At 32.2% G+C, this 27,766-nt stretch overlaps 1 protein-coding gene across 1 annotated transcript in view; it reads left to right on the top strand.

Annotated features, from left to right (window-relative positions):
* Window positions 1-27,766, top strand: part of LOC143249998 (asparagine synthetase domain-containing protein 1-like) — a 46,047-nt gene that overhangs the window by 3,927 nt on the left and 14,354 nt on the right. Inside the window, 11 exon segments of the mRNA XM_076500633.1 lie at window positions 5,887-5,994; window positions 12,564-12,686; window positions 13,873-13,995; window positions 17,725-17,844; window positions 19,586-19,787; window positions 19,790-20,249; window positions 20,382-20,583; window positions 21,021-21,055; window positions 21,864-21,942; window positions 21,944-22,009; window positions 25,569-25,636. Of these exon segments, the coding sequence (XP_076356748.1) occupies window positions 5,887-5,994; window positions 12,564-12,686; window positions 13,873-13,995; window positions 17,725-17,844; window positions 19,586-19,787; window positions 19,790-20,249; window positions 20,382-20,583; window positions 21,021-21,055; window positions 21,864-21,942; window positions 21,944-22,009; window positions 25,569-25,636 (1,586 nt within the window).

The following is a 27,766-nucleotide window of genomic DNA, read 5'->3' as shown; positions in this document are numbered from 1 at the left end:
CGTTGAACTCCTGATTAAACTGTTTGTGTGCAGTTTCTAATCAAATTTGAATATTGTGTAGTGCAAATACATGATGATTTCATGACATGTACATTCAAAACCTATGTTTAACCTAACGTATTAAAATTGTTTAACTGTAGGTACGTTGTTGCGTTTTTAATGCCTCTCAGTATATTTACATTAGACCTGTTATGCACTGTCAGAAAAAGTGTCTGTGAAAGTAATAAAATTATAAAAATTTCTAATTATTTATTTATCGGTTAAGGCGTGCGACTCGTAATCTGAGGGCCGCGGGTTCGAATCCCAGTCACACCAAACATGCTCGCCCTTTCAGCCGTGGGGGCGTTATAATGTAACAGTCAATCCCACTATTCGTTGGTGAAAGAGTAGCCCAAGAGTTGGTGGTGGGTGGTGAAGACTAGCTGCCTTCCCTCTAGTTTTACACTGCTAAATTAAAGACAACTAGTGCAGATAGCCCTCTTGTAGCCCCCTCCCCACTGGCTCAGCGGTATGGCTGCAGACTTACAACGCTAAAAATCGGGTTTCGATACCCGTGGTGGTCAAAGCACAGATAGCCCATTGTGTAGCTTTGTGCTTAATTAAAAACAACAACCCTCTTGTAGTTTTGTGTGAAATTCAAAAACAAACAAACACTTTATTGCATAAAAACTCTTCCCCTCTTCTTAAGGATGTTTCTGTATAGAAAGAGGAGTCAAAGTTTATTTAGGTGTCGTTCAGGATAAGAGAGTAAAATAAAAATATCTTTACAATAAGCGTTTATATTTATGAAGTTTTGAATGTTGACTTAAGTTGAATTTAAAATTTAAAATATGGAATCGAGTGCCTTGTGTTTTTTTGAATTAAGCATAAAGCTACACAATTGGCTATCTGTGCTCTGCCCACCACGGGTATCGAAAACCGATTTTTAGCGTTGTAAGTCCGCAGATATACCGCTGAGCCACTGGGGGAGGGCAAGTGTTTTGTGATCAAAACAAGGTGCCTGACTCTGGAACAATAATAGACATGCATGTAATGGTATATGAACATATTACTAAATCAATCCAATATTGTTTTTACGAATTATTTAAAGCTAATATGCAAGATAAGTATAAATTCGTATTGGCGCTCGACTTCTAATTCGAGGGTCGTGGGTTCGAACCTTCCTCACATAAAAGATGCTCGCCCTTTCAGCAGTGGGGAGTTTTAATGTGACGGTCAATACCACTATTCATTGGTAAAAGAGTAGTACAATAGTTGGCGGTGAGTGGTGACGACTAGCTGCCTTTCCTCCTTACACTGCTAAATTATGGACGGCTAGCGCAGATAGCCCTCATGTAGCTTTGCGCGAAATTCAAAACAAACCAAACCAATGAATATTGCAAAGCCGGCCTCAACGCTAGAATAGTAAATCTCAATTTTATCTTAATTGTTATAACAAAGGGAATTCTGTTTATAATAGTAAAATGTCTAATAGTGATAAAACCATAAACATATTGTACCAAGAAAAAAATTATTGATACGTATTTTTGTTTAGTCTTGTAAAACCTTAAAAACAAGGAAACTATATATAAGATGTTTAGCTTATTTTCATAACCTTTTGAAAGGTTTCAAGTTAAATTTATACTTTTTTTTTTTTTATGTTTGACGGTTCTCTTTTTTGTAGACGGCGTTAAGGTAGTTGCCGGGGCAATTAATGGCAGACTATTGAATAACGGAAGGTAAGGTGTTCGTACATTATGTTTATAGCGGTTAATATTATTCTTTGATAAAATATAACTTATAAGGTCTGAAGTCTGACAACATTGAACTTAAAACGAATTCACACAAGTTTTTAAACATTGGCATAACGAGTTGTACAATAGCTTGTACTGTTTGTATATCTGAAATTATTAATATTACATCTTAGTATAACTTACCTATAGTGACTACAAAACGAAAGGTAAGAAATGATTGTTGTACAAAAGTAAATTATTATTATTCGTATATGGTACTAGTAACAGCAGTGGCATCGCACAACTCCAGAAATTATGCTGTCAGTAAAATTTTAATTCGTCATAAAATAAATTTAAATAATGTAATATATAATTAAAAGTACAAGTTATACTGTGGTATAGGATCCTACTAGGTAGCAAGTGTTGCCACTCATGGTATACTTACCCCAAATCTTTATCGAGTCAGCATAATAACAAGCGTTCATATCATACATCCTTGCTTTACAAGTCTCACTGTGATATTGGCTGTTCCACAAGATCACATGGTCTCTCTCTCTCTCTCTCTCTCTATATATATATATATATATATATATATATATATATAACACACACACATGCATAACTACACATACCTGTATTAATTTTCTTGTCTGATCAAGACTATCCATTCTATGGACTGTCATGGAAAAAGCTTGTACCAGATTGGTGTTTCTGCTCACCTGTTTCCAGTAAAAAATCTTCTGAAATGAAAGGTTGATGGAGAATGAGGATCTGGATACATTCTCTTGGTCTCCTCTCTGTGAATTTTCTTCCCCTCCCCACATGGAGTGGAGCATGGGAGACCCTTGCCACTTTTCAGTTCCAAGGTGTGTGGGTGGTAGATTATGTGTGACTTAACTCTTTCTTGAAGGTTCACAGGTCAAAGGTCATGCCATTGCATTTGCTGATTTGTATTCAAAACTTTATTGAACTACTATTTTATGAATTTATGTTAATACGTTTGAAATTAAACTATAGATTATAATTCAAACTTAAATATTGTATGTGAGTTAATTTCTTAATTTGAAAATAAATATTAAAAGAACAGACTTAAATATTGATTTTAGTGAGTCATATCATATACTGGATGCAACAGTTTAAATTGAGATGTTTGTGATGTCAAAATTCTAAGTCTTTAGTTTTGTACAAAATAGGAACTCAAATTACTAATATTAACAAGTTAGAATATAAAATTAGAACCTTGTATCTTTTTATTTTGCTGAGATGTGGCATATGTATTTAATAAAACACAGTAGCCCCATTCATCTCCTGTTTTTGAAAAGTCTCTTATATATACTTACTGTAATACATAACATGTGAATGACCAATCAACAGAATGTCATCCTAATGGTTTTGTCAGCTGTTGTCGTTTGTGAAAAGGCTGTCATGTTCTTTTGGACCAAGATTTGAAGGAAGTGTCTTAGTCTGCTCAAAGTTTCATATTTTTTTAAAATCTAAATTCATCTTAGTTATTAACCTTATTAAATTATAATGGAGTTCTGTGGTATCAGTGTAGTTATTTAGGATTTTTTGGTTATTTATCTGTGTATGTAAAACCTGTAAAAATTGTTTGATATCCTCTATATGCAACATTTTAAAAGGCTTAGCGATTTACGTCTAGCAGCAGCTGAGTTCAAAGGTCAGAGAAAGAAGAGATAATTGTTTGCTTTACTTTTAAATTTGTCATTCTATATTTTAAGAAAAATAAGTTCAGTAATTTATTTCTAAATAGTAATAATCCCTCTCTATATACATAATGTATAATAATTGAAATGTGACTGTATATTGCAAAATACTAGTCCACTAAAATACAGCCAAGATAAGAAAGACTAAAGGTTAGTTTTTATATTATTGGATACATGAGTGTATGTGCACTGCATTTCATGTAAATTATGTAATGTTAGCTAAGTATGTCTGGAAGGTCAATATAATAAAAAGATAATAAATAAATAGTGTTGTGAGACTTAAGCAACTTAGACTAAACATTTGTATTTTTGTGTTATAATATGTAGTCATTCTAGCACAAAAAAGCATATTTATTTTCTAATTTCTTTACACTTCTTACAAGTTTGGTCAAGTGACAGACCCCACATAGTTAGACTATAGAAAATAACATAAAATATAGTCTTACTGAAAAAAATTTTTGAGATTTTTAAAATCATGACATGAAATCATTTTTCACTTGGAATCGTAGGGAAAAAGACTTGATGTTTTCACAAACAAATCTTTAGTTAAAATATTTCATTAAAAATGTGATTTTTTTTATGTACTAAAATTTATTATCTTTACTAAAAGTCTACCAAATTTTGTGAATGTACACATGCTGTATGAAGAGTTATATTACAGATATTGTATTATATTGATCCCATTATGAAAGGTTAACCACTGGGGTTTTAATAAGTGTTTCTCCACAGTGAGAAGTGACATCAGTTTGTTGTATTGATGATATCGCATACGTACCTGTGATACATCACGATCTTCAGGGGTACCAATGGTACCTCTGTTAGCAGTCCATTCCACGTCATATTGACAAAACAAACATATTATAGCAGGCATGCAACCTTAAGAAATTGATCGTCAAGTGGTAGTACAAATAACATGGTACTTGACCCCCACAGGACCATTAGAGACTTACATTGGAGTTGAGGTGAACACATCATGTAACATACACATAACCTACTTCCATAGCAGGGAAGGGGCCTGTAGCGACTGATGGTTGATTCAATGCAGATACAGTTTCATTTAACTTCCTTGTCTTGCAGTTGACATGGCACCTGTAGAACTATCAATATAGCAGGTGAATATAAATACTTATGTCCTTCTTTCAGCTGATTTGGACTTGTTGGGTATGTTGATAGAGAAAGTGAACACATGAGGTACAGTCTAAATAAACCCCAACCTCACTATGTGTATTGACTGTCAGACAGCTTGTGTGACTTCTGAGATGGCCATGTATCTGTTCCACCTGTTTTTACAACCATTTTGTCTCTTCTATTCTTCTGCATGAATGAAGAGTGTGCCCTGAATGAGACAAGATGCAGTCTCTGTTGGGTGTGCCTCTGTGAAGCTCCTACCATTGGATGTAACACCCTATGGGCTTTTTTCAGTTGCTTTTTGAAGGGAGCTTTTCTAGGTAATCTTTGTATTAGTCCCTTGAACCATCTCAAAGTGGAAATCTGACAATCTGTTTATTGTGTTGAAGTATTATTTTGTATTTCTGATAGTCACTTATTCCCATTCATTCTCCCCACTTTTCTTGTAAACATATTTTCATTGCATTGTCAAAGAATGAGGATCCACAAGTTTGAATATAGAGGGAGTTGTGGAAGGGTGTGTGCCACACTGCTGTTGGTGAAATGTTCAGCTACATGGTGATGCCATCAGAAGTTGGGAGTTTGTATGAGGATAGTAGTTTGCAAATCTCTTTGGCAGAATGCACAAACTCGAGAGGAATGTGTGGAGGTGAATATGAATTGGAAATGTATTTTCAGAAATTTTTAAGATCAGTAACTGTTTCAACTATGATGCATTGTCATACAATAAGAATGTGACAAACAAGAAAACCATTTCACCCTGAAGATTAGGAAGAAATTGAAGTGATAATTATATAAGTATTCAGTAAAGTAATTGTTCTTGAGATAATTTGTTTTAGTGCTACTGATGTAATAGTCTTTGAAATGTTGTTAACTATTTTACCTAATCTCACTGCATTTTCCTTGGCATAAGTTATGAAAGCTATTTTTAATGTCTTTTGACTTTGCTGTACATTTGGTAGAAATGTTCTTTGAAGCATTGAATTGAATCAAATGTTTGTTACTAAATTAGTGTAAACTGTTTTATGTTAGATATTTATAACATAGAATGTAAATTGTTTTATGTTACATATTTATAACATAGAAATAGTTTATTATTTTGTTACTAAATTAATGTAAACTGTTTTATGTTAGATAATTATAACGTAGAAATAGTTCATTCTTTTGTTACTAAATTAATGTAAACTGTTTTATGTTAGATATTTATAACATAGAAATAGTTCATTCTTTTGATTTACACAATGTATCAGTAATTGTTTCATTAAATGAACAAAACTGTGGCATGGTACATGTAATTAGTATTCAAACTTGTTTTGTAATAGATTTCTTACATGATGTGTGGAATATTTGCCTGTCTTCATGTATCTGTTTCTGGCAATGGAAAAACCAGGAGTACCACTAACTGTGCATGTCACTGCACTCACATACAGGTAAGTAAGGATTTTATTAGGCTAGTATTTTTAAAATGAAAAGGTAAAAGGCACAGAACAAACTGTAATACGCATGTCAGTGTGATGAAAATATGATTGTTTTTATGTTTAACCCTTAAACAGTGGGAAAGTTGTAGGTGGTAGCATCAACTGATGATGGCTGCCATTTAAGGGTTAATAGTCAGTAACCTGTACATGGACTTTATTTACTGGTGAGGAAACTTTTGTGAGTCACATCTCATCAGATCTGTCACATTCCTACCTGATTGAACTGCCCAATGGAAGACATCATGAAGGCTGGTACATGGACTTCTATAAACACTTCTCTCTCACATTATTTACACAATCTGGCAGTTTCTTCATCTGAGAGTTTTTGCTTACTTACTCTGTCTATTTTGACCACATCTGCTAGATTGTAAGGAGGGGTGAGTAAGTTTCTTTCTCCTCTTCTTGTCTTTTACTTTCCAAAGTCCCTTACCTCTCTTTTTTTTTTTCCCATTGGATCCCACTTTATGGCAAGTGTTACCCAGACAGATGTGCTTTTATAAATACAGTTCCACAGTAGCAACTGATTTAAGTATACTTACTACTTGTTGCAACAGGCTCTGCAGAAATGAGCTGTTCCATAAGATCATCTAGGACCTAACCAGATGGTATTACCATATTATGCAGGACTGCCACTCATGGACTAACGTGAGTAAATATAAAGGTAATCCTGCCACTCCCTGCCAGTCATTGGACTGAATAAATAAGGTCAGTTTGCTTTTACAGATTTAGTTAACTTGGTTCAATTACTTGCTTCACTGTTTCCAGAGCATTGTTTCTCAGGACCCTCAATGCATATTAATACCTCTCGGACTCTACTAGCAGAGCTAGGGAGTCTTTATCCCTCTCAGTTTCAAGTCACTGGGGTGGTGTTTCCTCCATTCTTGTGAAAGAGGGCAGAGTTGTGGTCCTTCTACCTGGACCTCTGGATGTTTTCTCCAGATGTTAGTTAGAGCACCAGTACTTATAATACTAACTCACATTTGATGTTAAGCTGTCTGGGTAGAGAGTCCTTAGCCCTCCTTTTTTGATCAGTATCAGTTTAGTATACGTTGTTCAGGAGATCCACTATCTCCTCATAATTTCAAACACAAAGCAGTCTCATCCTGGGTTCTTGGATGAGCACAGTGTTTCATATCCTCTCCATAATTCTGAGGATAGTTGGATTTCTCCTGCCAACTTGGTTGGGGAGTGAGGATATATATTCATAATTCCATACTAGATGAGTTTCATTCCTTTGGCTGGGTAAGACATACATGATTTTGTCATTCTGAGCCTGGAGTGTTGCCTTTGGACTTCTTCAGGTGGAGGAAAAACTTGCCTTCATTGTCGTTGTGATCCCAGTGGTTTGGAATGCTTTACTACATGGCTACAGGTTTAGATCCATTCAGAAGTATATTTATATATAACACTGAAGTCCTATTGCCCTGTCCATCAATATGGAATATAGAGATGAAGATTCCTTAATGAGCCATTCCATGTCAAATCATCCAGATTTTGGATAATTTTCCAGGTGATCCCCTCAGAATGCCTTAAAAAAATTCCAAAAATAAAAATAAAATTACTTAAATTTTACAGAGCTGTAAATCAGAAACTATTAGAGATATTGATAAAATAAAATTACTTAAATTTTACAGAGCTGTAAATCAGAAACTATTAGAGATATTGATCTAACCTTTGGCAGTTGTTCATTATATGGGCAACTTTGGCTGCTTAAAGCTGCAAGAGTAATGGTGGTAGAAGGCTGAAATTTGCTACACTGACTGAATTAATCTCACAGAATTCAAAATGGTCTCAAACCAAGTTTGTCTCTCTTAAGATTTTCATAGTGAGGCTGTAAAATCACCTGAAAATCCAAAGTTGTAAAGAATATTGGTTTATTTAATAAGCCACAGCTCTAAGAGTTAATATGATACAAAGCTGAATTTTGTTTTCTAATTTCCTATAACATATCAGTTGATAAATCAGCAATTGTTGCAATTAAAAGTCTATTAGATCTCCTGTAAAAAAATGTAGCTGCATGCAACGTTTTATGATTTAGCTAAAAATAGCCCTACTTCAGGCCACTGTTTGACCATGTCATCAGTTATTCAGCATTTTCAGATGTGTACCATATATTCTTACATCTCTGAATATGATCTACAAAAAAACATCAGAATGGTGTTCAACCCACTTTTTGAGTTATAAGTTTTTAAAGTATCCTCTGACCATATGTTGTTTACTTGACAAAACAACTTCAATTCAGGTGTGTTACTGTGTGCAAATATATCCATACAATTGTGAAATAATTGATGAATCCCATTGAAATATTCTAATCAGCCTTTACCATATATTCTTACATCTCTGAACATGATCTTCAAGAAAATCAAAGTTGTGAAAAATAATAAATTATCAAATATTAAGTGTCTCTGATATGCACCATTGGACAAAGAACCACATTCAGGGCATTCAGTTCTTTCTTGACAATCAGGAATCAGTCCTGCAGAATTATGTAAAGTTTGATCTACTTGAGCACTATGAAAAACACAAAACTGTGGCAGGTATTAAGTCACATCATAACTTTATTCTACCAACACATTCTATATGAGAAGGTTATCAGATGATGATGTGTACACAGTTGTAACTGTTGGTAGTAACAGTGAAAGTGATGCTACAGCAGCTCAAATAGAGTCTAATGATAGCAATGACAATTATCATCCAAGGAAATATGTAGCATGCTTATCATGAATGGTATGTGGAAACATAAAAGATAGATCAGATGAACATTCCGATGTGTTGGTATCATTTATGAAGAAATCAAGAAATTAACTGTTCTCATGGCCTGCAAGGTCACATAAAGATGAAAGCTGGATTCCTTTCCAACATATTCTTTGTCTGATAAGTGCACCTACCGTGCAAGGCAGTAGTGCTCGCCACTGTGTTCTAAGTCAAAGTGATCTCAACATAACCAAACTCAAATTTCAGAAATTTATTCAAGCTGTCTGAACAAAGCAATGTTTATTTGATGTTGTTAAGGCTAATTTATCACCAAAGCAGTTTTTGAAACATTTAATTGTCACGATTATTGCATTTTGATGTGACTATAATCTTTCTCAGTTATCCCCTGTTGTAGCACTGTGCTTTTTGTGTCTGATTTACCTTTGTATTTACTATATTATGAATCTTAAACTCAGCCATATCTGCATAACTGTAATACATGCACAATATATTTGCATTACCATGTGATCTAACTAGTTGTGCCAATAAACTTGTTCAGAAATGGATTACTTCTTTCTTGTTTCTTACAACTTCATTATTTAACATTGTGAAAGGCTGGTTACAATATTTCAGTGGGATTCGTAAAATTCTGACAGGTATGTTTCAAAATTGTATGGATATATTTGCACACAGTACACACCCTGAACTGAATTTTTTTTTTTTAAATAAACAACGTATGGTTAGAGGATACTTCAAAAACTTATAACTCAAAGTAGGTGGAACACCATCCTGATTTGTTTTGTAGATCATATTCAGAGATGTAAGAAAATGTGGTAAAAATCTGAAAATGCTGAATAACTGGTGACATGGTCAAACCGTGGCCTGAAGTAGGGCTAAATCATAAAAAGTTGCATGCAGCTACATTTTTTTACAGGAAGTCTAATATACTTTTAATTACAACAGTTGCTGATTTATCAACTGATATATATAGGAAATTAGAAACAAAACTTCAGCTTTGTATTATATTGAGTCTTAGAGCTATGGCTTCTTAAGTAAACCAATATTTTTAATGATTTTGGGTTTTCAGGTGATTTTACAGGTTCACTATGAAAATCCTAAGAGAGATAAACTTGGTTTGAGACCATTTTTGAATTCTGTGAGATTAAATACATTTTCAATTTTGGCACATGTTAATAAGTATTGAGATGTCAAATATCTTCTGGATTTTATGTTCATGATTTTTATAGTAAAATTTTTTTTTCAATAGTCCATTTGTTAATTCTGTAATAACAGAACCAAAAATATGGATCCAATATTTTTGAGACTTTACTAAAATGTGACAAATGGTTCCAGTGTCCATCTGTTTGTCTGTTTTTTGTTGTTATTTGTTCACAGCTGTAAACTTGTTTTCCTACATGCCAGTTTTTCTCTGTGGTGGTTTGTTAGGATTTGAGAAAACTCTTCATAGAATCTGTAAATCAACTTGTAATAATACCTTAGTTTAATCAGAACATTGTTGTACAAGTTACAGTTGATGTTAGATACAGTTTACTGTAATCAGTTAAGGTTGGTGCTAGGCACTACATACTGTAATCAGTTAAGGTTGGTGCTAGACACTGTTTACTGTAATCAGTTAAGGTTGGTGCTAGACACTGTTTACTGTAATCAGTTAAGGTTGGTGCTAGACACTGTTTACTGTAATCAGTTAAGGTTGGTGCTAGACACTGTTTACTGTAATCAGTTAAGGTTGGTGCTAGACACTGTTTACTGTAATCAGTTAAGGTTGGTGCTAGACACTGTTTACTGTAATCAGTTAAGGTTGGTGCTAGACACTGTTTACTGTAATCAGTTAAGGTTGGTGCTAGGCACTACATACTGTAATCAGTTAAGGTTGGTGCTAGGCACTGTTTACTGTAATCAGTTAAGGTTGGTGCTAGACACTGTTGTTTACTGTAATCAGTTAAGGTTAGTGCTAGACACTACATACTGTAATCAGTTAAGGTTGGCGCTAGGCACTACATACTGTAATCAGTTAAGGTTGGCGCTAGGCACTACATACTGTAATCAGTTAAGGTTGGCGCTAGGCACTACATACTGTAATCAGTTAAGGTTGGCGCTAGGCACTACATACTGTAATCAGTTAAGGTTGGCGCTAGGCACTACATACTGTAATCAGTTAAGGTTGGCGCTAGGCACTACATACTGTAATCAGTTAAGGTTGGTGCTAGATGCTGTTTACTGTAATCAGTTAAGGTTGGTGCTAGGCACTACATACTGTAATAAGTTAAGGTTGGTGCCAGACAATGTTTACTGTAATCAGTTAAGGTTGGTGCCAGACAATGTTTACTGTAATCAGTTAAGGTTGGTGCCAGACAATGTTTACTGTAATCAGTTAAGGTTGGTGCCAGACAATGTTTACTGTTATCAGTTAAGGTTGGTGCCAGACAATGTTTACTGTAATCAGTTAAGGTTGGTGCCAGACAATGTTTACTGTAATCAGTTAAGGTTGGTGCCAGACAATGTTTACTGTAATCAGTTAAGGTTGGTGCCAGACAATGTTTACTGTAATCAGTTAAGGTTGGTGCCAGACAATGTTTACTGTAATCAGTTAAGGTTGGTGCTAGGCACTGTTTACTGTAATCAGTTAAGGTTGGTGCTAGGCACTACATACTGTAATCAGTTAAGGTTGGTGCTAGGCACTACTTACTGTAATCAGTTAAGGTTGGTGCCAGACAATGTTTACTGTAATCAGTTAAGGTTGGTGCTAGGCACTACATACTGTAATCAGTTAAGGTTGGTGCTAGGCACTACATACTGTAATCAGTTAAGGTTGGTGCTAGGCACTACATACTGTAATCAGTTAAGGTTGGTGCTAGATACTGTATACCATAATCAGTTAAGGTTGGTGCTAGACTCTGTTTACCATAATCGTTTAAGGTTGGTGCTAGACTCTGTTTACTGTAATCGTTTAAGGTTGGTTAGAGATAAGTTTTCATTTCTGTAAATTAATTTTGTATTGTAAATTGTGTTTGTCATGAATATATATGTAATAACTAGATAATATTTTAACATATCTAAAGTTTATTATCTAGTTATTTTGTTTTGTTGTAACTAATTCATAAAGTTTCACAAGTAAAATCTACAATATTTTCATTTTAAATTCATATATCTACCAAATGTAAAATAAGGTACAATAAATAATCTCATTGTAGTGCCATTAGAAAATAAAATTATTATAAAACATGTCAGAGTAGTTTCAGATGTAATACCTGTTTAATATTATTGAATACCAGATGAGCCTTATTGATATCGAGAGACTTTTGAAGTATTGTCACATTCAAAACAGTGCTAACACTTTAGTACATTGTTTTTATGTAATGCTTATTTATAGTCTTTATGTATTTTAATTTTAAAACTTACTGGTCATAAAAAAAACAAAAGCTTGAAAACACTAACTACACTGGGTTATAATAACACTGCCATCTTCATGGGCTTTTGGTGTATCCTACTTTTGTTAAATACTGTTAGAGAAAACTACATTTAGTCTGATTGATGTTTTACCACTCGTACTAAGTTTTTAAAATCAGCACTGTAATAAATCTGCATACATCCATTTTGAAATAACTCAAGCTTCAACTTGGGCAATCAAAAGTGCAATAACATGAATAATTAGAAACTTGATTTATGTATAATTAAAAACATAATTTATGTCTCCACGGAGTAATAAATACTTTTTAATGGTTTGTTTTTTCAGGAAAGTATTTTGAAAAGACGTGGCCCAGATGGTACTAATTCTAGAATAATACATGTTGGAGATAAGGTAAAAGCTTTATTTTTTAGCATCTGTTCTACATCTTAGAGGAACGTCTGTAGTGCAGCAACCTTATGAAGATAATTATGGAAATGTTCTCTTATGGAATGGTGAGATATTTCATGGATTAGGATTAGAGGTAATTACTACCCTGTAGTGAATATGTTACATTTGAAATCTAAAGTTTTGTTTTAAATCTTCGTAAATATATTTTATTATTCATAACTTTAATCAAAATGTTTCCTTGTGTTTATTGAAACCTTGTAGTGTGTTTAACTTTTTGTTCTGTGCATCATCTCTACAATAATTTAAATTGATGATTAAATTAGAAAACTGAATAGAAAATAAAACAGTTTTATAAGTCAGATGATGAAAACATTTATACATATATTTATTTAATTAAAAAAAAAAAATTTTTTTTCACATTGGACCAAATTTCTGCTGTAGTTTTGTAAAAGTTCCTCTTTTGAGACAAGTGGTTTTGTTGAATGTCTGCACAAGATATCAATATCTATTATATCTATTTGATATTGTGTTTGAAGCTGGTAATTTTTTACACTTACATATTCGAAAACAGTTTTCTTTACCCACTTCAGTATAACTCAATTCAGTATAGTTTACATATATTAATGTGACTTTAGAACTAATAACAGTTTTTTTAGTGAAAATTATCTTTATTCCTGCTGGGTAATTATAATATGTTTTATTAATATCTATCAGATAAATTATTGTGCTAACAGAATACCTACTAAAGTTTGGAGACAGTTTTAATGAATAATGAAGAAAACTTTATTGTATATTTATAATATGTTTTATTAATATCTATTAGATAAATTATTGTGCTAACAGAATACCTACTAAAGTTTGGAGACAGTTTTAATGAATAATGAAGAAAACTTTATTGTATATTTATAATATGTTTTATTAATATCTATTAGATAAATTATTGTGCTAACAGAATACCTACTAAAGTTTGGAGACAGTTTTAATGAATAATGAAGAAAACTTTATTGTATATTTAACACAGTATCAAATGTATAACATGCCAACAAGATTTTGTCATAATCATGTATGACTATTGGCAGTTAGCAAGTTAAAAATCTAAATCCCATTATGTTGCATTGGTCTAGATGTGACTTCAATATGTTTTTACTGTGTATATTTATCTTGTCAAGTAGACTTGTTGACTATAAAGTGTATAAATTCCAGCCAGATAGAAATGATGTAATCCTGCATGAGTAAGAAATCTTATAATTACCTAAAGTGAATTAGAAATATAACATTTGTGTTATAACATGTGTAAAGAATGTTGTGTTTTCTTTAAGGTAGAGAAGGAGGAATGTGATACAATAAGACTTTCTAAATGGTTATCAAATGGAAGATGCTGTGAAGATTTTCTGAAAGTAATAAGTAACATTAAAGGACCATGGTCTTTTATCTACTGGCATGTACGTATGAAGTTTTGTGATCTTTTGTGAGTTGCTATTAATCAACAGTGTAAGTTTTACTTAAATTATATGTTAAAGGTGTTGACATTGCTTGTTAGTTAGATAGACAAACAACCAATCTGTTACACCATCAACGTAACAGAAGATCGAGTAGTTTATTTAGATTAACCTCTTCAAAATCTCTAATCAAAGCTGTGTGACTTCCATTTATATCTCTTAACCCTTTCTTGATGGGTCATTGGTCAAAGTCTATGTCACGTTTGTTGACTTTCATTCAAAATGTAATTGAACTGCTATTTTATCAATTTATGTCAATAAGTTTTGAATCAAATTGTAGATTATAATTCAAACTTTAATATTATCTACAAGTTAATTTCTTAATTTAAAACTAAATATTTAAAGAACACATTTAAATATAGATTTTAATGTGTCACTTGGTATGTTGAATATAACATTGTTTAAAATTAGGTGTTTGCGGTGTCAGAAAATTAACTATATAGTTTAGTACTAATTAGAAACTCAGACTGCTAATATTAACAAGCTAGAATATAAAATAAGAACCTCATATCTTTTCTCTTTTGCTGAGATAATTATGTACTAAATTAAACACATTTTTGAAAATGGTCCGTTTCATACACATACTTTAATATATGACATATGAATAACCAATTGACAGCTTAGAATGTCACCATAGTGGTTTTCTCAGCATTCATAATCTCTTCTTTTGAACCAAGATTACATGAAAATAGGTTGTATCTTTAGTCTACTAGAAGTTTCCTATTTTGTAAAATCTAAGTACACCTTAGTTACTGAGTTTAATAAATTATTGTGAAATTCTCTGGTATCAGTATCATTATTTATGATTTTTAGTATTTCAACTGTTTATATAAAACCACAAAAATTTGTTCAGTGTCCTACATGTATGAAATTTTAAAAGACTTAGACATTTGTGTCAAACAGCAACTGAGTTTAGAGGTCATAGCTATAAAGGATAATCGTTTTCTTTATTTATTGTTCTATATTTTAAGAGAAATAAGATTAATAGTTTATTTCTAAATAGTAATAATCTACATACATGTTTAGAATAATGTAAATGTGGCTGTTTTTGTTACCAAACGCTAGCCCACTGAAATAGGGCTAAGACAGAGTCACTTTGTAAAGGCTAAAGGTCAGTTTTATGTTATTGGATAAGATAACTTGAGTGCAGATGCACTGCTTCAGTGGAAGGCACTATGATAGAAAATAATAAATATATAAAATTATTAGATTTAAACAACCTAGCCTAAACATTTGTTCATTTGTGTTATAATTTGTAGTCATTCTAGCATGACAAAAAGCATAATTCATATTTATTTCTTAATTTTTTATGATGGTTACAGGGTTGGTCAAATGACAGATCCCACATAGATAGGGTAGAGAAAATAACAGACAAAATAAAAAGTTGTACTGAAGACAAACATTTGAAATTTATTTAGGAGATTATTGAGATTACATGAATAGTATTTGAGATTTTTGGGATAAAGAAGAGATTTTTTTAATCTCAACATGAAAACGATTATCACTTGGAATAGTAGTGAAACACTCAGTATTTTCATACACAAATCTTTTTTAAATATACATCATTAAAAAAATTTGATTTTTATGTACAAAAAACTTGTAATCATTACTAAAAGTCTACCAAAGTTTGTGAAGATACACATACTGTGTCAAAAGTTATAGTATAAATACTTAACATGTTCAGACATGTATACAAACTTGTGTATGCTATACAAATTTTGTTGTGATAGGGTTTAGTTTACATATTGTTAATATATTTTGTTTCTGATTTGTAAGTATTTGTACCTTGATCTATATCAACTGTCATCAGCCCTGGTTGGTAAGAAGTGTCATTTTAATGGATTTGTACCTTGATAAATATATCAACTGTCATCAGCCCTGGTTGGTAAGAAGTGTCATTTAATGGATTTGTATCTTGATATATATCAACTGTCATCGGCCCTGGTTGGTAAGAAGTGTCATTTAATGGATTTGTACCTTGATATATATCAACTGTCATCAGCCCTGGTTGGTAAGAAGTGTCATTTAATGAATTTGTACCTTGATGTATATCAACTGTTATCAGCCCTGGTTGGTAAGAAGTGTCATTTAATGGATTTGTTTCGTGATATATATCAACTGTCATCAGCCCTGGTTGGTAAGAAGTGTCATTTAATGGACTTGTTTCGTGATATATATCAACTGTCATCGGCCCTGGTTGGTAAGAAGTGTCATTTAATGAATTTGTATCTTGATATATATCAACTGTCATCAGCCCTGGTTGGTAAGAAGTGTCATTTAATGGATTTGTTTCGTGATATATATCAACTGTCATCAGTTGTGGTTGGTAAGAAGTGTGATTTAATGGATTTGTGTCTTGATATATATCAACTGTCATCAGCCCTGATTGGTAACAAGTGTCATTTAATGAATTTGTACCTTGATATATATCAACTGTCATCAGCCGTGGTTGGTAAGAAGCGTCATTTAATGGATTTGTACCTTGATATATATGAACTGTCATCAGCCCTGATTGGTAACAAGTGTCATTTAATGAATTTGTATCTTGATATATATGAACTGTCATCAGCCCTGGTTGGTAAGAAGTGTCATTTAATGGATTTGTACCTTGATATATATCAACTGTCATCAGCCCTGGTTGGTAAGAAGCGTCATTTAATGGATTTGTACCTTGATATATATGAACTGTCATCAGCCCTGATTGGTAACAAGTGTCATTTAATGAATTTGTATCTTGATATATATGAACTGTCATCAGCCCTGGTTGGTAAGAAGTGTCATTTAATGGATTTGTACCTTGATCTATATCAACTGTCATCAGCCCTGGTTGGTAAGAAGTGTCATTTAATGGATTTGTTTCGTGATATATATCAACTGTCATCGCCCTGGTTGGTAAGAAATGTCATTAAATAAAGCTTTGTATGACGTTACGTGAAAAGTATATCTGGTGTAAGGTGTGTGTGACAACTAATTTTGTATGCAAAGAGCAAAAATCAAAGAACTGTAAGTGTTGAATAGAAGAAATATATACACCACATATTTTGAAGTTGTGAACTGTATGTTTACTTCAGAGAAGTTGACTAAGACAGTATCAGAAAGAAATGTTAAACAGACTTGACCATTATTGAAGAATCTTTGTCAGTGTGTAACGTTATTAAGGTTCAAGTTTCTATTTTATAATCTAGAAATAATGTAGTTATTAAAAATATCTGTTGTCAGAAACTGTTTGTTAACTGCTCTTGTTGTTTTTTCAATTAAAATTTTTATTAACTAAATACCTAGATGTGTTATATATATTGATTTAGGTTTTAACTGATTTGAATTTTATTAAAGTCTGATAAAATATCTAGGAAAAAAAAAAGCTACCATTGGCTACATTACAATGATTGTAAATACAGGTCAAAAACTGGATTATCTGAAGAAATGTTTTGTTTAATGCATACAGTTTTTTTAAAGTGTACTGTTACATACTTCAAGAATAAGTGTTGTAAAAATTGAGTATTTTATTATATAATATCCAACTGTTGAGTTAAGAACATTTAAATGTAACATTGGAGTGCCACTTCCCAGTGCTAGACTTGTTTAATTTATATTCATTTACATATCATTATGTTTAGTAATAGAATTATTAATACAGAAAGATCAATTTTTTTCAATCATGTTTTTATGTAGGCAGTTACAAAGTGCTTATGGTTTGGTCGAGACATTTTTGGAAGGAGAAGTCTCTTATGGAAAAATGAAATAAATAGTATAGGTACATTTTCCCTGTGCTCAGTTAGCTTAGAAGACAGGGTAAGTGTGAACAATGACTGATAGTTTTGTGAATTAATTCAGAAGAGAAACATCTTTGTATTACTGTTATATTATTCTCTGATAGTTCCAAAAGATTGAGGATACAACTTTCTTGTTACAGGGATATTTAAAGATATCTTGTAATTCTTTGTTCTTATTTTATTTGATAGAAACTATTCTCTGTTGCAATGTGACCCCAGTTTTATGTAAATGATCAGTCAAATGAACTGAACCCATACAGAGATTTGTTAGTGAAAATAACATACAATGTAAAGTGTTTGTTTAAAAAGTGTTTTACAAAACTGTCTGGACATTAAAGATTTAACATCAAATTTGAAACTTTTTCTGAAGTATTTTTAACCTTGAGATGAAAATTACTTTTGTGTGTTAGGTAGACAACATGTGAAAATAGAGACATGAGAAGACCATTGATTAACAAACCCATGAGACTTCATTTTAAAAAATCTGATATTTTGCATATGAAAGTCACATAATGTTTACTGATAATCTGCCAAATTTTATGAAGATAGCTTACTAATTTATAAGTAATAGAAGGAAAACTGTAACAAACACATCTGAGATTGGACCCAGAAACCAAGCTTATGTTGAAAGGGTTAAAGGGGCTTCTTTTTTATTATTTAAATTTAAAATCAGAGGACAAGTCAGAGGGAAGGTTATAAACAGGGCATGTCTCATAAAGAAGCAACAAATATATATATATATATATAGGTTGTACTTTTATGCTAAAATGGTTTCAGAATACACACACACTGACATAGTCATTTAGAATATATGAATCTAACAACCCCAACGAAGCCAGGTATTTTTTATAGTTTGTAATTAAAGCCTGCATCAGAATCTATGATCTATGCCTTATATTTATCTTAATTAAAATGCAAAGAACACACAGGCTGTTTTTGTGCTGTTTGCATTAACTTCAATTTTTTTATGATTTGTTATCATATTTTTGTTTTTGCTAGTTTCTTAAATTATTTTTACAGTTTTTTATTATGTGTATCAAGTTAAAAACTGCTACTAATTTTACAGATTATTTCTGTAGTATATGAAATCATAACTTCATAACTGTTGTTTAAATAATTTTGATGAAAAATTGACCACTTCATTCCTTTTCTGTTACAGAGCTTTGAAATATTTTTTTTTTCAGCTTTTATTATACAATATATGTATTTGTGTACTATTTGTGTTACAAAATGATTAGTACATCTTCAGAGTTAGATGTTGTGCATGTTAGTTAAGCCTTAGAATTAGACAAAAATTAAACTTCTTGTATGAAGGTCGTAATTGTGCAACTGTGATGTTAAGCAGGTACACAAACACAGCTGTGTTTGTTACATTCTATAATAAAGTATAAGCAGGTACACAGACACAGCATGTGTTTGTGTTACATTCTATAATAAGGTATAAGCAGGTACACATACAGCTGTATTTGTGTTACATTCTGTAATGCAGAATATTGATTTTGTAGTTCACTCTGTATCCATTCTCTTTATTTCATTAACACCTATCCAGTCAGTAAGAGTCATAGTATTACACCATAATTAACATCTTGATCAAACTACAGAAAAAGTGAGTCTTTGGGACTTGAGCAGCTACACTATTAAAAGCACTTGTGTAAACTATTTATGTTTTATGTTATATAATTGTGTAGGTTTGATTTTTGTTATGATTTATACTTTTAGATTGTTTCCTATGTGTAAATGAATTATTTGTTTTTTGCCAGTCCTGGGAAGAGGTTCCTGCTGATGGACTATATTGTCTGGACTTGAATGAAGAAAATCTTGAAAACAGTATTAATATTTTAAGATATTCATGGAATTGTTCTGTATCTGGAATATCTGTGGACTTAACACCAGGGGAAAATAATGAAGACAACATTAAAGATTTCCTTAGTTATACATCCCAAACATTGGTTTTGTCACCACCACGTGTTGTCTGAATGCTTCTGAACCAGGAGTAGAGGATCTGGTGATAATGTCTCCTGTCGAGCAGTTGGAACATCTTGGGGACATCAGTTTCTTAAATGATAATGAAGACGGAGAAACTTTACCTGAGCAATTTCATCAAGTGAACTTGAATAGTTGTAATCATGAATCTGCCCTGGGAAATCCTTCTTTGGAGGATAAAATATTTTTTAGCTACTTAAGGATAAACAGATTTAAATCCCTTGTTAGCGAGTTTATTGAAGTACTAGCAGAAGCTGTTAAATCACGTGTTTTAAACCAACCACTTTTATGCAAAGATTGTTTGTGTAACTTAATTAGTAACGATACTGATAAAAGTAAAGAAATGACAGGGAAAGTAGGAAAACCATGTATTCATGCTTCAGTAGCAGTCATGTTTTCTGGTGGTCTTGATTCAGTCATCTTGGCTTACTTGGCTGATAGGTGAGTTTATTTCGAGTTATATTTTATATTTTTTTTGTGAATGGTCAGATAACAATAAACGTTATCTATAAATAATTTCTCTAAAGTTAAATCTCTTTTATCATATTGAAGATCAGAAATACAATGTTCTAGGTTTCTACCACGTCATCTCCCTATTGATCTATTGAATGTGGCATTTGAGCACAAAGCCAAAACACAAATTACAAGTAAAAAAAAACCACAGACGTCGCATAACTCTGAAACAACGTATGACACACCTGACAGAATCGCCGGAAAGATGGGAGTCGATGAACTGAGAACGCTAAAACCTCATCGGACGTGGAACTTTGTTGAAGTAAATAAATGTATTTACATGAATGTTTTTGTCTGTATTTTAGTTGAAGAAAGAATGGAAGATTTTAACTGCAAGTTAATTTTTCAAGATTAGTATAGTGATTGTTTCTCAATATCCAATTGAATAGAATTAAAAACACATTTGTTTACTTTAACATCAGTTGTTTTAACATCATAGATTTTGTAGAAATGTGTTTCATAAATTAAATAAAAGTGGTCAGCATTTCAGATTATGTCCTGACAATTATACGTTTTTTATAATTACTGCTGTTTGATTAGATAAGATTTTTGGCAAATATTTCTGTATAGTGAATCATACTTTTATGTATTTAAAATATTTACAGAACTTTTCACATAATTTGCTTATTGTTGTTAAGGAAGAAGATTGGTAGGACATTTTAAACAACAAAATTGTCACTTTGTTCTTGTGTTTGTTAGATTAACATCACCAGAAGTGAACTACAATCACAAAGGTAAGGATATAAATTTGTGTACGTGTTTTGAAGTTACATTTTGAAATTTTCAAAGATATAAGTTGTTTAATTTGTTGACAAATATATTTTAAAGAATAAAGTCCAGTGACAAGAATGAAACATTAATTTTATTAATTTTAAAATAATAAGACAAAATTCATAAAAGATGATATATAAATGTTGGTCAGAAAGAGGGAAACCAGTTAGTAGCATTTTCTGTCCATGTAGCCATATTTAAACCCAACAGTAGGATTGACTCTGACAGCTGTAATACCCTCCAGAAATGAAAGTGCACAGTTTATTCAGAGGCACGGATAGTTCTATCTCAGATCTGAACCTGTTCTTTTAAGTGTGATTGCTAATAAAAATAAAAATATTTTTATTTAAGAGATGATTGTAATTACTCAGTAACTTTTTACTCACAATTAGATTATTTTTATGAATCTAGAATGGTCATAAAACAGTAAGAGATCTGTTCTTTGTTCCTTTGGTGTTATTAGAATATTTCTCAACATTAATCCCACTTCTCTATACACTGGACATCTTTACCAGCCTCAGGTTATCTATTGAGCTGCTCTTCTTGTTTGGATATCAAAAAGAAGTCTTTAAGGAGATATATCTTAAAATATACTCATAACAATGAGTTACATTTTAATTGTATTTATTTACTGTCTAATAGTCAGTTGTTTTGTAAGAATATCATTACTTTACATTTATTTGACTAAATGTTTGTAACATAATTTTTCCAGCGACTCGATGAAGTTTTTCTATTCTAAGTGATTTCAACCTTATTTGTACTTTTCATTAGACAGGACTGTATCAGACAGCTCATCTATCCTTGTGGAACTGTACTAGATGATAGCTTGGGCTGTGCCTCTTGGTTTGCTCTTGAGAGGAATTGGTGTTATTCTTGGTGACGGTGATCAGTACCAACCATACACAAGTCCTGCAAGAGTAAGTTTCACTCCATTGTTTACTGGTTGTATGTAAATGTCTCTAAATTTTCACTAAAAGCATATGATAACAAAAAGGAATAATTTTTACATAGATATGTTTACAGGATATTAAAAATAACACATTTATACTGATGTAGACAGAGATAGAAGCTCATAAATTCTATGGGTTACTGAATTTTAAATCTTTGCAGTTTGTTGTTGTTGAATTCTGTTGTCTTTAAAATTAAGGATAGTTATTTGAAAACTTTACAAAACCCACAAAGCAGCTAGAAATGACCAATAAACATGCATATTTAAGGGTGATGAATGTAAAATACTAATGACGTTATTTGTTCAGTGACAACACTTTAATAAGGAAAACCATGAAAATGGTGTTTATAAATGAGAAACACTTTCGCTGTGGATCACAGGTCAAAGGTCATGCCCATCACATTTGTTGATTTAAATTCAAAATGTTATTGAAATACTAGCTTATCAACTTATGTCACTAAGTTTGAAATCAAATTATAATTCAAACTTTAATATTATGAGTTAATTTAATTTAAAAGTAAATAGTAAAAGAACACATTTAAATATAGATTCTAGTGATTTGCATGGTATGTCGGATGTAACATTGTTCAAAATTAGATGTTTGTGATATCAAAATATTAAGTCTATAGTTTTGTACAAATTACCAATACCAACAAGCCAGAATATAAAATAAGAACCTTATATTTATTTTACTGAGATATAATTTATACACTGAATCAAACACAGTGGTCCCATTCACCTGTTTCATTTTTGGAAATGGTCCCTTACATACACTTACTTCAATATATGACATTTGAATAATCAATCAACAGCTTAGAATGTCCTCCTAGTGGTTTTCTCAGCCATTTTATATATATATAAAAACCTAAAAATATTTTTAGTTTGATATCCTCCACATGCAAAACTTTAAAAGGCTTAGTAACAACCAAGTACAAAGGTCATAGTGAAAAGAGATAATTGTTTACTTTACTTTTTGATTTACTGTTCTATATTTTAAGAAAAATAAGTTTAATAATTTATTTCTAAATAGTAATAATCTATATACATAATGTATAATAATTATAATTGTGACTGCACATTACAAAATACTTGTCCTCTAAAACACAGCCAAGACAGGGAAGACTAAGGATCTGTTTCATATTACTGGATACATAAGATGACTGCACATGCACCACATCAGTGCCAATTATGTAAAGTAACTTAGGCATGAGTGGAAGGTTAATATAATATAAAATAATAAATATATATGTAAATATATAATGTTATGAGACTTAAGCTACTTAGACTAAACATTTGTATGTTTGTGATATAATATGAGGTCTTTCACTGACCAATCTTGCAACCATCATAAAAAATATAGGAAATAATATAAGATAACTAAAAACAAACATCTGAAGTGCACTTAGGAGGTTTTAGAGATGATGTAAATAATATTTGGGATTTTTGGAACAAAAAGTTTTTGTTGTTATGACATGAAATGACTTTGCTCTTAGACTAACAACAAAACAGTTTCAATATTTTCACAAACAAATCATTAGTAAAAATATTTCATTAAAAAATACAATTTTTTGTGCAGAAAAAAAAATTGTAATCCTTACTAAACATTTACCAAATTTTGTGAAGATACACATGATGTATCAAAAGTTATAGTGCAAATACTTAACACGTGGAAATGTGTATACAAACTGGTACATTATGTTGAGCTTATAGTGAAAAGGTTAATTTGATACCTGTAATAAATGTCTTCAGAATTTAAAATTTTGCCAATTTGTAATTAAAAGCTTTTACTTGTACTTATTTTAGTGCAATTATTTACTGTGTTGTTGGGCTTAGGGCTCTTCTACAGTAGATGTCTGTGACTTCCTGGTGATAAATTCTGTGATAACTGAACAGCATGCTCTTCACTTGATATGTTCAAGCTAAATTGTTTGTAGAGTACGTTGTTTCATCAGTTGGACACTGTTAATGATAATATATTGTGAGGTTCAGAGATTTAGATTAGTCCTAAATACTAATCAATGATGACGAGAAAACCCACTTGTCGAGAAAATATATATGTAAAAACAGCTGGTTTGGGTTGAGAAACTTTTTTATGTAGAGGAGCGAACAATGTTTCAATCTTCTTCGGTCATCGCCAGGTTCACAAAGACACAAAGAGGTAACTGACCGATAGCTGACCACATGTTTGAAGGAGTTTATGTAACTGAGTGTAGGAATGTAGAGGGGTTGAGTTGTTGTATAAGTAAGGCTTCTTTAATTTTGCATTTGTTTATGGTTTTTTCCTTAGTATTTCATCAGCAGAAAAATAACCAACATTTGGCAAAAACTAGTAACAAAATGACATTACAGTTAATACCAAATTTATTCAAAAACCAGGCACAAAACTGAGGTCTATACTATGTAAAAACTACACTGACAAACACCACACCAACATTATTTACAAAATACAATGTGATAACTGCCACGACTTCTATATTGGAGAAACAAGTAGAAAAATGGAAACCAGATTCAAAGAAGATAAAAAGTCACCTTCACACGTTTTCGAACACTGCAAGTCAAATAAACACAACATAACCATAGAAAACACCCAAATAATAAATAAAGAAACAAACATAAACAAATGCAAACTTAAAGAAGCCTTACTTATACAACAACGTAAGCCCAAAATAAACCAACACAAAGGAACACCTTTATACCTATATTAATAAATGTAATCAAACATCTAAGCATATCCTCTACATTCCTACACTCAGTAACATAAACCCCTTCAAACATGTGGTCAGCTATCGGTCAGTTACCTCTTTATTTCTTTGTGAACCTGACGATGACCGAAGAAGGTTGAAACATTGTTTGCTCCTCCACGTAAAAATTTTCTCAACCCAAACCAGCTGTTTTTAACTATATATTTTAGTCTTAAATACATGTACTAAGCAAATATCTTGCTTATTTTTAAAGACATCTTAAATGTAAATTATAAGAAACTAGAATGGGTCATCTTACTAATGTTCTTATATATTTATTTCTCTAAGATGAGTTCTAAAGTGCTGTTTCATTTTAAATAACAAGTTAGTTGTAGGCAGTTGTGAGATAATCAGTTGTATTAAGACAACTATATAACAATTTTAATGATTTTACTATAAAACTTGTAAAGGTAGACATCATTTTTTTACCCAAGAGAAATCAGTGGTTTCTAATAATATTTGTTAAAGCGTTATATTTTAGTTGTCCATTTAATAATGATATAAATAGACTCCAAAATGTATCTTACCATGAATATAATTATTTTCTTTGAGGATTCACCATGACAATAATATTATTTTGTTTGCAGTGCAATAACTTCATAGTGATATAGCAGTAGTTTGGTTTGGAAGATATTTTCCTTTTAGCTTGTGTAAATGTCACAATTAACTAGTCGTTATTGTAGTTTAACTTCATGTTATTGATAAACTTTCACATTTACATGGTGAGTTGTTGTTAGTATATTCTAAAACTGTTTCTTAAATGAATAAAATATTTTTTCCCTACAGGTTGTGCTTCTTGGTACGGGAGCTGATGAACAGTTAGCTGGCTATTCAAGGCATCGAGTAAAGTTCAAGTAAGTGTAAATCAAATGTCTAAAGATAGCATAGATACCCCACATACACACTTTACTATCATAGATACCCCACATACACACTTTACTATCATAGATACCCCACATACCCACTTTACAATCATAGATACCCCACATAGGTACTTTACAATCATAGATACCCCACATACACACTTTACAATCATAGATACCCACATACACACTTTACAATCATAGATACCCCACATACACACTTTACAATCATAGATACCCCACATACCCACTTTACAATTACAGATACCCCACATACACACTTTACTATCATAGATACCCCACATACCCACTTTACAATCATAGATACCCCACATACACACTTTACAATCATAGATACCCCACATACCCACTTTACAATCATAGATACCCCACATACACACTTTACAATCACAGATACCCCACATACACACTTTACAATCACAGATACCCCACATACACACTTTACAATCACAGATACCCCACATACACACTTTACAATCATAGATACCCCACATACACACTTTACAATCATAGATACCCCACATACCCACTTTACAATCATAGATACCCCACATACACACTTTACAATCATAGATACCCCACATACACACTTTACAATCACAGATACCCCACATACACACTTTACAATCACAGATACCCCACATACGCACTTTACAATCATAGATACCCCACATACGCACTTTACAATCATAGATACCCCACATACACACTTTACAATCATAGATACCCCACATACACACTTTACTATCATAGATACCCCACATACACACTTTACAATCACAGATACCCCACATACACACTTTACAATCACAGATACCCCACATACCCACTTTACAATTACAGATACCCCACATACACACTTTACAATCATAGATACCCCACATACACACTTTACAATCATAGATACCCCACATAGGTACTTTACAATCATAGATACCCCACATACACACTTTACAATCATAGATACCCACATACACACTTTACAATCATAGATACCCCACATACCCACTTTACAATCATAGATACCCCACATACACACTTTACAATCACAGATACCCCACATACACACTTTACAATCATAGATACCCCACATACACACTTTACAATCACAGATACCCCACATACACACTTTACAATCACAGATACCCCACATACACACTTTACAATCACAGATACCCCACATACACACTTTACAATCACAGATACCCCACATACACACTTTACAATCACAGATACCCCACATACACACTTTACAATCACAGATACCCCACATAGGTACTTTACACTCACAGATACCCCACATACACACTTTACAATCACAGATACCCCACATACACACTTTACAATCATAGATACCCCACATACACACTTTACAATCACAGATACCCCACATACCCACTTTACTATCACAGATACCCCACATACCCACTTTACTATCACAGATACCCCACATACACACTTTACTATCACAGATACCCCACATTCACACTTTACTATCACAGATACCCCACATACACACTTTACAATCATAGATACCCCACATACACACTTTACTATCACAGATACCCCACATACACACTTTACAATCATAGATACCCCACATACACACTTTACAATCATAGATACCCCACATACACACTTTACTATCACAGATACCTCACATACACACTTTACAATCACAGATACCCCACAAAGGTACTTTACAATCACAGATACCCCACATACACACTTTACAATCACAGATACCCCACATACACACTTTACAATCACAGATACCCCACATACACACTTTACAATCATAGATATCCCACATACACACTTTACAATCACAGATACCCCACATACACACTTTACAATCACAGATACCCCACATACACACTTTTACAATCACAGATACCCCACATACACACTTCTTACAATCACAGATACCCCACATACACACTTTACAATCACAGATACCCCACATACACACTTTTACAATCACAGATACCCCACATACACACTTTTTACAATCACAGATACCCCACATACACACTTTTACAATCACAGATACCCCACATACACACTTTTACAATCACAGATACCCCACATACACACTTT

This window comes from Tachypleus tridentatus, chromosome 4 (genome assembly GCF_004210375.1).
Source record: "Tachypleus tridentatus isolate NWPU-2018 chromosome 4, ASM421037v1, whole genome shotgun sequence".
In the NCBI taxonomy this organism is placed as follows: Eukaryota; Metazoa; Arthropoda; class Merostomata; order Xiphosura; family Limulidae; genus Tachypleus; species Tachypleus tridentatus.
This window is presented reverse-complemented; position numbering and strand designations above follow the sequence as displayed.